The sequence below is a fragment of the Hemitrygon akajei genome, chromosome 5 (assembly GCF_048418815.1).
Source record: "Hemitrygon akajei chromosome 5, sHemAka1.3, whole genome shotgun sequence".
Lineage (NCBI taxonomy): Eukaryota > Metazoa > Chordata > Chondrichthyes > Myliobatiformes > Dasyatidae > Hemitrygon > Hemitrygon akajei.
The window spans coordinates 51,612,237-51,625,625 of NC_133128.1; the positions used below are offsets into that span (position 1 = coordinate 51,612,237).

At 37.6% G+C, this 13,389-nt stretch overlaps 1 protein-coding gene across 1 annotated transcript in view; it reads left to right on the forward strand.

Annotated features, from left to right (window-relative positions):
* Positions 1–13,389, forward strand: part of med14 (mediator complex subunit 14) — a 62,981-nt gene that overhangs the window by 17,429 nt on the left and 32,163 nt on the right. Inside the window, exons 9-15 of the mRNA XM_073045539.1 lie at positions 380–530; positions 1,668–1,779; positions 2,171–2,296; positions 3,353–3,431; positions 3,820–3,979; positions 4,674–4,874; positions 12,466–12,600. Coding sequence (XP_072901640.1) covers positions 380–530; positions 1,668–1,779; positions 2,171–2,296; positions 3,353–3,431; positions 3,820–3,979; positions 4,674–4,874; positions 12,466–12,600 — 964 coding nt within the window. The remainder of the gene's footprint in view (positions 1–379; positions 531–1,667; positions 1,780–2,170; positions 2,297–3,352; positions 3,432–3,819; positions 3,980–4,673; positions 4,875–12,465; positions 12,601–13,389) is intronic.

Genomic DNA, 13,389 nt, shown 5'->3' on the forward strand with positions numbered 1-13,389 from the left:
AAAAGTTTTGTTTAAGAAGCACATTGATAGGCACATAGAAGGGGTTTACAGAGATATGAGCCAAACCAAGAAAATTGGGACTGGCTGGGTGAGCACTGCGGTTAGCATGGACTTGTTGAGCTACAGGGCCTATATCCATGCTCTTTTGGTCTATGACCATTCTAGCCCCATGGACACATGACATTTTGTGCCCATGTGGCTTCCAATGCACATGCTGTCATTGTACTTTTCGCTATGTACACGTTAGAGGAATTTGTATCTTTTTAAAGTTTTGTTCTGAAGTTTATATATTACCTATCTTCCAAATCTGAATGTAATAATGATTAACTCGCTGTGTAGAACTTATTTTATCATTCTGTGTTTTTAATAAATTACATAGCCAGCAAGTCTTGGGAAGGAAAACAGGCAGTGCTTCTGTTCACAAGGTCATGATAAAGATTGATGAGACTGACAGCTCAAAACCATTACAAATATCTCATGATCCACCATTACCAGCTGGTGATTCTAAATTAATAGAACGTGCTATGAAGGTAGTATGATATTTATTTCTCCGTGAATTTGTTTTATTTATCCTGTATCAATATTAGTTGCTTGGACAACAATTTTATTTCACTTGGTCTTTCTGCATTTTGTTGTTTTGGTTAATCTTATTTTGCATGTGATAAAAATGTAATTGTTTATACTTTATTTGCAGTTTGAAGCAAAACTTAATTGGTCATTGTAGCAAGTGCTTTCAAGATGAACTATCTTTAACTGATCTGTTAATTTAAATTCAATATGTTGTAATTTTGGGTGAGATTGACGTCCAATGTGAGTATTGGTTCAGTTGAGAACTGCCACGTCTGCCCTCTGATAATTTTGTTTGTTTTCATTTCTGTGCTCTACACCACAGAAGTGCAGAACATGCTAAAGGTTGGATGTAAGCACATCTGATATCTTGCTTCACCTCTGGACTTCATTTAGTCCATTTCTAGTTGAATGGAGTTATTGCCTGTAATCATTCGGGTTAAGTTTTTGTTTATTTATCTTAACTTCATTTTTTATTTATGTCTTCAGTAAATTTATCATAGGTTAATGTTTGTTAATTAATTATAAAGGATTCTTACTTCAGTTATTGATATCCACTTGCCACCACATGGCTTATTCAGCCTCGTGGAAAGATTATGGAGTGCAGAGCTCCAGCGTCCAAAATCTGGATCTTTCAGAGCATACAGGTATATTGTGCGGATGTAGGATCACATGCAGGGCTATGTCAAGCACAATTAATTTCTTATTAATGTTGTTTTATAACCAAGAGTCTTGTTTTGAATTGTATTTTATAGTACCTATTTTAATGAATTTTTAGAAGATTATGAGAAGGGAATCTGAATACTGTATTCACACTGTCCATTTCCAGAACTTATTGACACAACAAATGGATGTGGTTGTTATATGCTCAACCTCCCTAATCTTGATGGCCAATATAAGTGTTATTGAAAGAGACTTTGGTGAATATTGAGTTACTCAAAAAAGATTGTGTAATTTAAAAAAAAACACGTGAAAGAAAAATAAATCCATTTACAATTGATTGAATGGCATAGCATTCTTCCTGATAATTTGTGGTTTCATGAAATTCAAATGGACTTGAAAAATGAGTTATTAATGCTAATAACTACTCTATTCCACAGGTTGACCACCTTTCAGTAGAGAAGCTGTTGATTGACAGTGTCCATGCACGTTCCCATCAGAAGCTACAGGAGCTGAAAGCCATTCTGAAGACCTATAATCATAATGATAACTGTATGTGACACAACCAATTACCTATTTGTTATTTAAATAGCTTTTCATTTTTGTTGGAATGAACCAAATGATGCTGCTTACATATGATAGCTTTTTAGAAGATTACTCAGTATTTTCTGAACTTACTGAAGTTATTTGAAAGCTGATGTGGATGGTTGTATTACAGAATAGATAGATGGATAAGCATATCTAATGTGATTACATAATAATAATGATCTATAATTAAACGTTCATTTTGGGATAGTTGTCTTAATAAACATGAAAGAAAAATCAGTTTACAAAAATAAATTCTATTTATGAATAAAGCAACTTTGTAGCTGTGAAGGGAAAAAAAAACAAACAATTTAAGAATGTAACAAATTAAAATGACTTTTAATTTTTACTTTCTCAGCCTTTATTGAAACAGCCCTGCCAACTTTGGTAATTCCAATCTTAGAACCTTGTGGTCGATCTGAATGTCTTCATATTTTTGTGGATTTGCATTCAGGAATGTTCCAACCTATGTTATATGGGATTGGTAAGTTAATGGATCTGTTTACCAGTAAGTTTAAGATGCCAGTAAAACAACTATATCAAGCAAAAATAATTTCTGGGTATCTCATTGACGACGTACAGATGTCAGATGATGTGTTATTAAGTATCTTGTAGAACCTTTTTTGTTAAGTAGATATTTAAAGTTGTGATTATTTAAAAATATGTTTTCAAATTTGGTCGTGGCATCCACTTCATAGCAGCAACCTGCTTGTATCACAATTTAATGTAACTCAATTGGTTTAAAGAATGAAATATATTTGGTGGAGAGATCTGATTTTGGCCTCCATAGCTGACAGTGCAGATGCCTGTGATGCTGTGATTATATTCAAGAATATAATCTTAAATATAATCCTGAAGAAAAGCCCAGAAATAATGAGCAGTTCTAGGGCTGAGAGATAACAAGAAGTAGGCTAGAAAAGGGCGATGGAGGGAATTGCAAATGAGAAAGAGAATTTTGTGCTCTTGGTAAATGAAGCTTAGTTGAAGTTTGGACGTGGGAGTTGAGTTTTAAATGAGACATTTAGATCATGCAGGATGAAATTAGACATTGTTGAACATTCAAGTCTGGTGTTGTTGAAGGTTTCCAGAGAAGATGGGTCATGAGGAGTTGTAAAGTTATAAATTATTGTGGAGGAGGCAATTTTTCAGTCATGGTGATGGCACAGATACGTGGTTTGATTATCTGACATTTGCTGGCAGTTTAACAATAGTCTGGCAAGATTTCAAAGAGTTTACAAGAATTCCTAATCAATATTTGGGAAAGTAGAAGTTAATTATTTCCAAGAGAAGGAGGCCTCATCTTTTTGAGATTTTTTTAAAAGATCTGCACACTTGAATGATCTATAGAATTTGCAGTGATCATGTCACTATATGTACATAATTTCATGCGTAAAGCAAAAGCAACTAAATTGACAATTATAGATAATGTGTGATAATTGTTTTCTACTTTTCCTTAAGTTTCTCTCAGTGTTACCCATATGATCCAATCATTTATTTGTTATATTGTCTTTTCATTTTGCATTGTCATTGTTCTTATTAGACCAGTCTACATTAGACGATATTGAAAAGTCAATCAATGATGAGATGAAGCGAATTATTCCTTGGCTTCAGCAACTAAAGTAAGTATGAAATACCAGGTTTTTCAGACATACTAGAAGGGAGGAAATATGAACCAGCAAGGAAGGGGTGGGGGCAGGGAAAACTACTCCTTTACATTTACAGGTCATCCCTTGGTTATAAAAGACTTCTGTTCCTGTGAATTGTTCATAACCTGAACAATTCGCAAGTCAGAAATGTGGCTGTGGATCAAGTTCCCACGTGGTAGAAGATGCCTGCAGTAGCCAGCAAATCCATCTTGCTGGTCTCTCAAAATGCTTTTTGTATGAACAATCTACGTAATTTGGGCATTCAAAAGCTGTGGAGTACCCAAGTCCTGTTAAATTTGAGAAAAATTTTTTCAAATGTAGTCTTAATTTTTAATCTTAAAAATTAAAAATTACCCTTCAGGTTTTGGCTTGGACAACAGCGTTGCAGACAGTCCGTGAAGCATCTTCCCACCATCTGCAGTGAGACGTTACATCTTTCAAACCTTTCCTCTCATCCAGTTGGAAACCTCTCAAAACACAAACTGTTCATCAAGCTAACACGTCTTCCTCAGTATTATATTGTAAGTTTATTTCATTGATAAAACCTCCATTCACAAAATATTACACAGATATCCCTCTGCATTATGATTGTTCAGATAATAGAAATCTGTCATCACAGAACTTAGAAATCACTGACAAAAGTCTGAGATGGAGGAAAAAAATTAACTCTCATGACATTTATATGGAAAAGAAAAGTAAATATATGAACGTAACATTTATTGTATTAAGCGACATTTTTTGGCATGTGCACAGATGATGACTTTGCATTATGGAAAGTATTTCCTAGGAATGCACCTTGCACAACCCTGTAATGCAGTGGTTTACCTGTATTTAAAATATATATATATATATATCATATGTATTCTCATTCCCCCTCCCTCTCCCCCTCACACGTGAATTGATTGCTATTGGCTACATTGACATTTATAAATCTACTTTATTGCTACAAACCATGTTTCCTTACTCTTTCCTTGCAATTGACCCTAGTCATGCAGTATTCTCAGGCCACCAGTAATATTCTTTAATGTCCATGTGGAAGAATATAAGAACAGTTTGTCTGTTCTGACCACCAAGTTCAGTAAATGTGTATACGAAATAAAAATGTTCAAATTATCCAATCCAAATCAAAGTAAATTTACAATACCTTATGAAATAGTTTTTGTTTTAGTACATCTTATTCATGATTACTTAAGAGCACTTCTGTTTTTCTTTCAGGTTGTGGAAATGTTAGATAAGCCAGGATGCCCTGTTGATTTGCAGTATAAATATTACTTTCTCTCCGTAAGTCAAGGGCTAACTGATCCAGATGATTGTCCTCCCACTGCACTGCTTTTGCAACAGTTCAAACCAAACATTGAGGACCTAGTGCTGGATGTGAAAGCAGGGAAACAAGCCAAGGCTGGAGACAAGCACAAGGTTTGGATCTTAAATCAAAGGCTTGAAATTACTAGATGTTACAGAAGTCAAAACATACAGCATAGAAATAGGTTCCTCATTATATCCATTCCTTCTGTTGTACTTATCTACACTAATCCCAATTACCCACACTGGGTCCACAGCCTTCAGATACTTGTCTAGATGCTTCATAAATAATGTGCTTCTCTTCAGGCAGTGCATTCCAGACTTGAATCATCCTCTGTGTGGGAGGAAGGAATTTCCCTCACATCCCCTCTATACTTCCCACCTCACCTTAAACCTATGCCTTCTTGCTTTAGACATCTCCAGCATGGGTGCATTTTCACTATCCACCCAATCTATCCCACTCAGTTTTATTTACCTTTGCCTTCTCTGTGCAAGGGAAAATAAACCTAGCCTATTCAGCATCTCTTTGTAACTGAAATATTCATCTAGGGTACCTCTAGGTGCATCTAGGAACCCTCTCCACTGCAATCACATCCGTTTTCTAATAGGCAAGCGGAAGTCATGCAATGCTCCTAAGTTTTATGAGTTTGTAACATGACAACCAGCTAGTGTATTCTGTTCCAAGACCACAGCAAGAATCAAAAAACAACCCTCCACAACCACCTCTCTTATTCCCACGCCAATTTGAATCCAATTTGACAGCCTGCCCTGGATCCCATGTGTCCTAAACATCTAGTTCAACCCACCATATGGGACCTTGTCAAAGGCCTTACTAAAATCAAATAAACTACATACACTGTTATTCCTTTATCAATATGCTTAGTTATCTCCATAATAAAAAGCTAGATGAATTTGTGAACTGGGATTGCCATGAGCAAAGCCATGCTGACCATCCAAATCAATCCTTGCCATTTCAAACAAAAGTAAGTCCTGCCCGTAAAATTTTTTCCAGTAATTTCCTTACCACTGATATAAGACTATTTGGATTATCACTGCTGCTCTTCTTGGATAAAGGAGCCAAATTTGCTATCCTGAAACCTGTGGTACTTGTGGTTAATTAAAATGCAAAAATGACATTTTAAAGCCACAGCAATGCCTCCTATGACAGCTGGGTTACACCTCAACAGGCTTGGGGAATTTATTCACCTTTATGCATCCCAAGGCATCCATCACCTGCTCCTCAATGCTGATGTCTACCATGCACTTTGCATGAGTACAGATGAGAAGTATTCTTTTACGATATTGCCCACATCATCTGGTTTCACACAGAGGTTGCCCTGTTGTTTTATCAGGATCTATTCTTTCCCTGGTTTCTGTCTTTCCTTTTAATATAATTATATAATGTCTGGGAACTCACCTTAACTATATTTACCAATGATATTTCATGGGCCCATTTTGCCCTCCTATTCCTTTTCCATTGACCATAGAAGTTACAGAATGAATATTAGATGACTTTGATTTTCTCTGCACATTTTTAAACAACTTAAAGCATGTCAGTGAATTCCTCAGAAAAAATTAAATGAAAAAAACTTGGGCATATGTGTGTGTTTAGCTAAGAGAAAATTATTTGTATTTCACTGATAAACAAAATTTTGTGATGGCATTTGCAAATGCTTTGTAATCCTGTTTTGGTCAGCAAAAAAAAAGGAATGCGAATTCCTAGTGAGGTGCAATGTGCTTCACAACTGGAGTAAGTCTGAGGTAGAGTCCCAGTAAAAGTGAATTTAGGGACCATGAGGGCACATACAAAGTGCTAGCTCTCATCCCAGAGACTGCCCTAGCACATCTCTTTGGACTGTCTGCAGTGTCAGTTATAAATGTTTCATATAAAGGTGTGAAATTCACTTTCCTTCTGAAGAGTTTTGGGAATGAAAAATGTGTACCAGTGTGGATGACTCTTTCAAAGAGAAGCAGCACAGAAACAAAGACTGATTTTAAACCAGCTTCTGCGTGGTCAGGTCTATTATTTTAAAGTTTTTTAATGTGGGTCCAGTTCTGATTGGAACTCACTGCTGTAATACCATCCAGTGGTGAATATTGTGCACTGCAACTGAAATCAACATCTACAGGTTCAAGTTCAGTTGAATGAGTCTTGATGTCAAATGTATTTTGTTCCGTTTCTTCCACTACTGAAAGTGCAGGCTGTTGGGAGTAGGCTATTTTTTAATGTACTAAACGTATATTTTAACTTTGCCTAACTTTGAATCATGAACATAAGCGACAAAAGCAGGAGGAAGCTGATGGTTTGCGTTAACACCACTTCCCTGCACTAACCACTAATTCCCTGCTTTTAATATCTGAAAGTTATTTTCCTGTTTATATTCAGTGATGAGCCTCCACTGCTTCATTAAGTGGAGAATTTCAAAGAATTACTGTCTTTCTAAGGGAAAAGAATTTAGTTTTGTTTGTCCTGAATATGTTGAAATTATGATCCTAATTACAGACACAGAGCTATGGGGAAACATCAGTTGTGCACCTACTTAGACAAGTTTAAATGTTTCACTGTGATCAGTTAGCATTTTTTTTTATGTTTACGGAGCCAAGATCATCTTCTTAAGACTACCCCCCCCCCCCCCCCCCCCAACTGGGGTATAGGAGCAGCTCACCAGAGTCCTCAGCCCAAGGCGAAGCTTGATCGGCCCTGTGGGTACTGTTTTCACCACACAACTTCATACATATGGGGAAGATTCTTACTCTCCCAAGGTTGAGGTTTTCAGAGTTTCCGTTGCTCTGGTCTGATAATGGGATTGGTTTGCTGGCCCTATGCCCAACCCTTTTTTTTGCAGCCAGGCTCGTGGTGAAGATCATTCTCCTCATCTTAGTTTTAAATGTTTCTTGTCACTGTGACCAGTGATTCTGAATTTCCCAGTCATCGAAAACATTGTCTTTCAATCTAATCTGTCTCAGCCTGTTAGAATCTTGTGTTTCTTTAAGATCAGCTTTGGTTCAGACATTCTATGGTACCCCTGCCAGCAATCCCTGTTACCCTGAGAAACTTATCTCCATTCCTTTACTTTTGTACATCAATTATTATTTGGAAACTCTCAAAGGTCATTGAAAATCCATGCTTATCAGTTTTTCACTATCTATACCAGTTAATATGCTCAGAAAATTTTGTCGATCTATGTTGAGTTGGAATTGTGCTGATGTTTTCTTAATGCCACAGCATTTTCACTCCTCTTGATGTTATGCTTGCCTGTCTGTATTTCCTTGTTTTCTCACTCACACTCCATATTTTTTATATAATTTATTTTTTATTGAAGTTCATCATCAAACAAACATTTCCATAAGATGTATTTCAGACATTGTACACATATATCATATAATCATATATATCACGAATCTCCACAAAGTATTTATCTGAGGTGTACACTCATAGAAAAGAGTGGAAAGAAAAAACAAGCAAAAGGAAAGAACTATGTACAAGTAGGGAGTGATCTTTTTTTACAACAGATTCATTGATTTGTGAGAATAAAATCAGGCCCATGAGGCACCACGCAGCCAAACCACTTTTCCCAGCACGAACCAAACAGTTCCAAATTGGATAAAATTCTCTTACGTTTGATTGGATTTAATAGCCCATTGACATTAAAAGAAATGAAGTTTACCTTGTCCTTAGCCATCTGTATTTATCGGTCAATGTACCATTGAAATTAGAATAAAACTTAAATCAATCTACTCCCTGAACAAATAAGAACCAAGAAACACAAATAACAACAAAAATAGCAACGAACGTGTGATTCCAAGGCTGAGGTCTCTGGCAGATGACCCTGCGTTGAGCTAGAGGAAATGTCTTGATGTGGGGGATAACCCCTCCTACTTGTGAGTTGAGGGCCCCCAATGCAGTATTCATAAAAGTCAGTGAACAAATCCATTACACAGAAAAGATTTCCCTGTGTACTCCTATATATATATATATATATATACGGTAATATACAAACCCCATTTCCAGAAAAGTTGGGATATTTTCCAAAATGCAATAAAAACAAAAATCTGTGATATGTTAATTCACGTGAACCTTTATTAACTGACAAAAGTACAAAGAAAAGATTTTCAATAGTTTTACTGACCAGCTTAATTGTATTTTGTAAATATACACAAACTTAGAATTTGATGGCTGCAACACACTCAACAAAAGTTGGGACAGAGGCATATTTACCATTGTGTGACATCACCTTTCCTTTTAATAACACTTTTTAATCATTTTGGAACTGAGGATACTAATTGTAGTAGATTTGCAATTGGAAATTTTGTCCATTCTTGCTTGATATAAGACTTCAGCTGCTCAACAGTCCGTGGTCTCCGTTGTCTGATTCTCCTCTTCATGATGCGCCATACATTTTCAATAGGAGATAGATCTGGACTGGCAGCAGGCCAGTCAAGCACACGCACTCTGTGTCTACAAAGCCACGCTGTTGTAGCCCGTGCAGAATGTGGTCTGGCATTGTCCTGCTGAAATAAGCATGGACGTCCCGGGAACAGACATCGCCTTGATGGCAACATATGTCTCTCTAAAATCCTAATATATGCCTCAGAGTCAATGGTACCTTCACATACATGCAATTCACCCTTGCCGTGGGCATTGATGCACCCCCATACCATCACAGATGCTGGCTTTTGCACCTTTCGCTGATAACAATCAGGATGGTCGTTTTCATCTTTGGCATGGAGAACTCGACGCCCATTTTTTCCAAAAACTAGCTGAAATATGGACTCACCTGACCACAGCACACGGTTCCACAGTCTTTTGGTCCATCTGAGATGAGCTCGGACCCAGAGAACTCGCCAACGTTTCTGCATAGAGTTGATGTATGGCTTCCTCCTTGCGTAATACAGTTTCAATTTGCATTTCTGGATGTGTTAAGCAACAATGGTTTTCCGAAGTACTCCCGAGCCCAGGTGGCTATGATTGTCACAGTAGCGTGATGGTTTCTTAGGCAGTGCCGCCTGAGGGCTCGAAGATTACGCGCATTCAACAGTGGTTTCCGAACTTGCCCTTTACGCACTGTGATGTCTCTGAATTATCTGAATCTTTTCACAATATTATGTACTGTAGATGTTGAAAGACCGAAATTCTCTGCAGTCTTGCGTTGAGAAATGTTCCTTTTGAACTGACTAACAATTCTCACGAATTTTGGCACAAAGGGGTCAGCCACGACCCATCCTTGCTTGCAAAGACTGAGCCTTTGATGGACGCTACTTTTACACCCAGTCATGATACCTCACCTGCTACCAATTAGCCTGCTTAATGTGGAGTCTTCCAAACCGGTGTTACTTGAATATTCTGTGCACTTTTCAATCTTATTTTAAATCTGTCCCAACTTTTGTTGAGTGTGTTGCAGCCATCAAATTCTAAATTTGTGTATATTTACAAAATACAATTAAGTTGGTCAGTAAAACTATTGAAAATCTTTTCTTTGTACTTTTGTCAGTTAAATAAAGGCTCATGTGAATTAACATATCACAGATTTTTGTTTTTATTGCGTTTTGGAAAATATCCCAACTTTTCTGGAAATGGGGTTTGCGCGCGCAAGCGCGCGCACACACACACACACACACACACTCATTTTGGTGGGGAAAAAGGAGTTAGTGAGAGAATAATAACAACTAAATAATATAAAATCCACATTATAATAAGTATTTCTCGAGATAGGTATATCATGGTGTATTTTTGCTTCCATTTAGCTTCTCAACATTTTAAAAGTGAGCCAAACTTTATCGCTCTTCTGAAGAGGGTGAGGACTGTCTTTGGGAAACTCCCGGTCTCTTCCTGATATATTTCTCTCAGCCTCCTGTCTCCTGCCTTCTCGATTCTCGCACCATTTCCCAAGCGGAGCAGGATAATTCCTCAGTCAGGCTTTCCCTCGTTTTGGTGACGCTAACAGGCAACCCTCTGGCCTTCACGTCTGTAGTCGCCTCTTCCACTGTCTGCTACAACTGTGTCCCATTGTCATAAAACACTCGAAGTTTAGCAGGGTACGGAGTTTGAAATCTGATCTTGTTTTGCTTTAGTACTCATTTTACTTCAGAGTATTCTTTGCGTTTCTGCAGGACCGCGGGGTGGGGGTAATCTTGGTCGAAATATATTAATTTATCGTCATAAAACACTCTCTTCTTACCCCAGGCCCTTTGTAGAATCAGTGCCTTGGTGCTGTACCGCAGGAATTTAATTATTATTTCTATCCTGGGTAGGTTTCGGAACGAACGTGGGGTGGGCTCTCTTAACTTCCAGCTTCATAACCGAGGGAAGATCCAGCGCGTCCCACAGTAACTTTTCAACAAACTCCGTCATAGATGAGCTCTCTGCTCCTTTGGGAACGTTGTAGATTCTGATATTTTTCCGCCGTGATCTTCCCTCCAGATCAAGCAGTTTACCTTCTTGGTGATGTATTATTTTTATTGTCTTGCTCAGTATCCGTTCCACATTTTGAACGTGATCTTCCACCTTCTCAATGCAAGTCTCTGCCACCGCTATTTTTTGATTAACACTGGCGAGCTCTGCCTTAATATCACGGAGCTGTTGCTTTATATCTTTCTGGACCTCCATTATCTCTTTCAGGATTTCGAAGACATTCGCCACTTCGACTGAACGAGGCCCGGCGGCCACCTCGCTCACACACAGTCAGGTTGGAGAGCCACTCGCTGCACTCCTCTCGGACACAGGCTCCGCAGTGTCGCTTTTTTTATTCCCATTCCTTTTCCCCATTATTGCCCCTCTTTTCAGTTCAAATATTTTTTGAAAAATATTATATTTGACGGGTTAACGGGGCTTAATACGCGTTTTTCCGGAGGAGCTAGTGACTTAAGCTGCCATTCTCGACGATGACGTCACCGGAACCCACTCCATTTTTTTTAAAATGTTGTGTTTACTTTTACCACCCTGCAATCTGTATTATCCATTCTCCATGCAGCTTTCACTCAGCTGAGCTGGATTTCGTAATCAGTCTATATCTCTGGTAATGCAAGTTGTTTAGGTAGGGTGGGTGGTCAGGGAGAACAAAGAAGACTGGTTGAGTATTTTAAATGAATGGGGTGCAATGAGATGAGGGACTTAAAGGAAGGTATTTTGATCTTAGCAAATGTTAATTCACCAAATAGGTTCTATGGGGAGGGATAGGAATCAAATGGGTAGCTGTCGTTGATGAAGCTGATGTGAGAGAAGCATTACTGTACATTTGCATTGCCAACGTTTTGAGCTTATTCTGTCTATTGTGTAAAATGTTTTTCCTCGCTGTCAGTGTAACATCCAGATTTAATGGGGTTGGAACGAACAAGGATTTTATGATTGTGGAACTGCACACCTTATGTTTTTCCCATGCAAAACACTTGAAGATTAGACTGTAATTTTCAAAAGTTCAGAAGAATTTCATCCTTGCTTAATAAGTCAACAACTTAACATGATAGACTTAGGACTACTTTGTATTAAAAGTGATTGACATGCAAACTGTGTTCAGTGTTTCCTGCATTGTAAAATGGTAGATCTTTTACCAGAGGTTCTGATCTTTAGAGCCATTCGATAACAAATACTTAAGGATTGTGTTTTTTTCTGGCTGCAAACCAATGGTTTACTCAGGTTTGCCTTTGGAAGCAAGCATGATTTTGTTCTTAAATCCTTGGATAATTGATAGATATGTTTAAATTATAGCTGTTGGCTGATCAAGGACCTACAGAACCGAAAAAACCGAAGAGGACAGGGGAAGTGTGTGCCTTTAATAAGGTCCTAGCGCACCTTGTAGCAATGTGTGACACAAACATGCCCTTCATTGGACTTCGTTGTGAGGTAAGAAGATTTAAAATTTCTTCTCTCCTTGCAGTTATTTTCGTTATAAGTTTACAGTAAATTTGTGGCACTGAAGATGTGTTTAAGTTACAAAAAAAGCATACAATGATGTATGCTCTATAGATCATTGAGGGATTTGACACCAAATTGATCTGGTTAATTGATCAGCTGTTTCTTTTAAGACAGCGATATCTTTGAAAGCTTTCTATTTTGACAGTGTAATGTGAAGCTGCATAAATCTGGCAGTTGACTTGATTTTGAGCCATTTTGAATTGCTGTACCAAGTTACACAGGCACAAAACTAAGGAATGCAAATACTGAAAGTACTCAGCAATTTAGGCAGAATGTGTGAGAAAGAAATAGAAGAGGTTTTCATTTGAATTTCAGTTTGTTTTCCGTGCATACAATGATTCTAATTTCACAAGATCACCTACTACAATAGCCCTTTTGTTTATTTCTTCCATCTATCAAATCCAATCTTAAATGTTTGTGTTTCTGAGTCCGCTTATTCACAACTTAAATTATTTCAAATCTTTGTAGCCTGTTCTAAACGTTTTATCTTTTAACCTTATTTATGTTCCCTTCCGACTTGCCTTGATATCACTGGAACTGTTTCTATGTAATGTTCAATTATTATTCATAATTTAACCAAATGTCCCCAACAACCTGTGAATTTACAGGAAAGATGAAAATTTTCAAAGAATGCCTTGTTTTTGTATTGGTGAATCAATGCTATGTGTTTTTCAATCCATTTAATGCTACTTTTAGTGTGGAGCTCAACACTGCAAC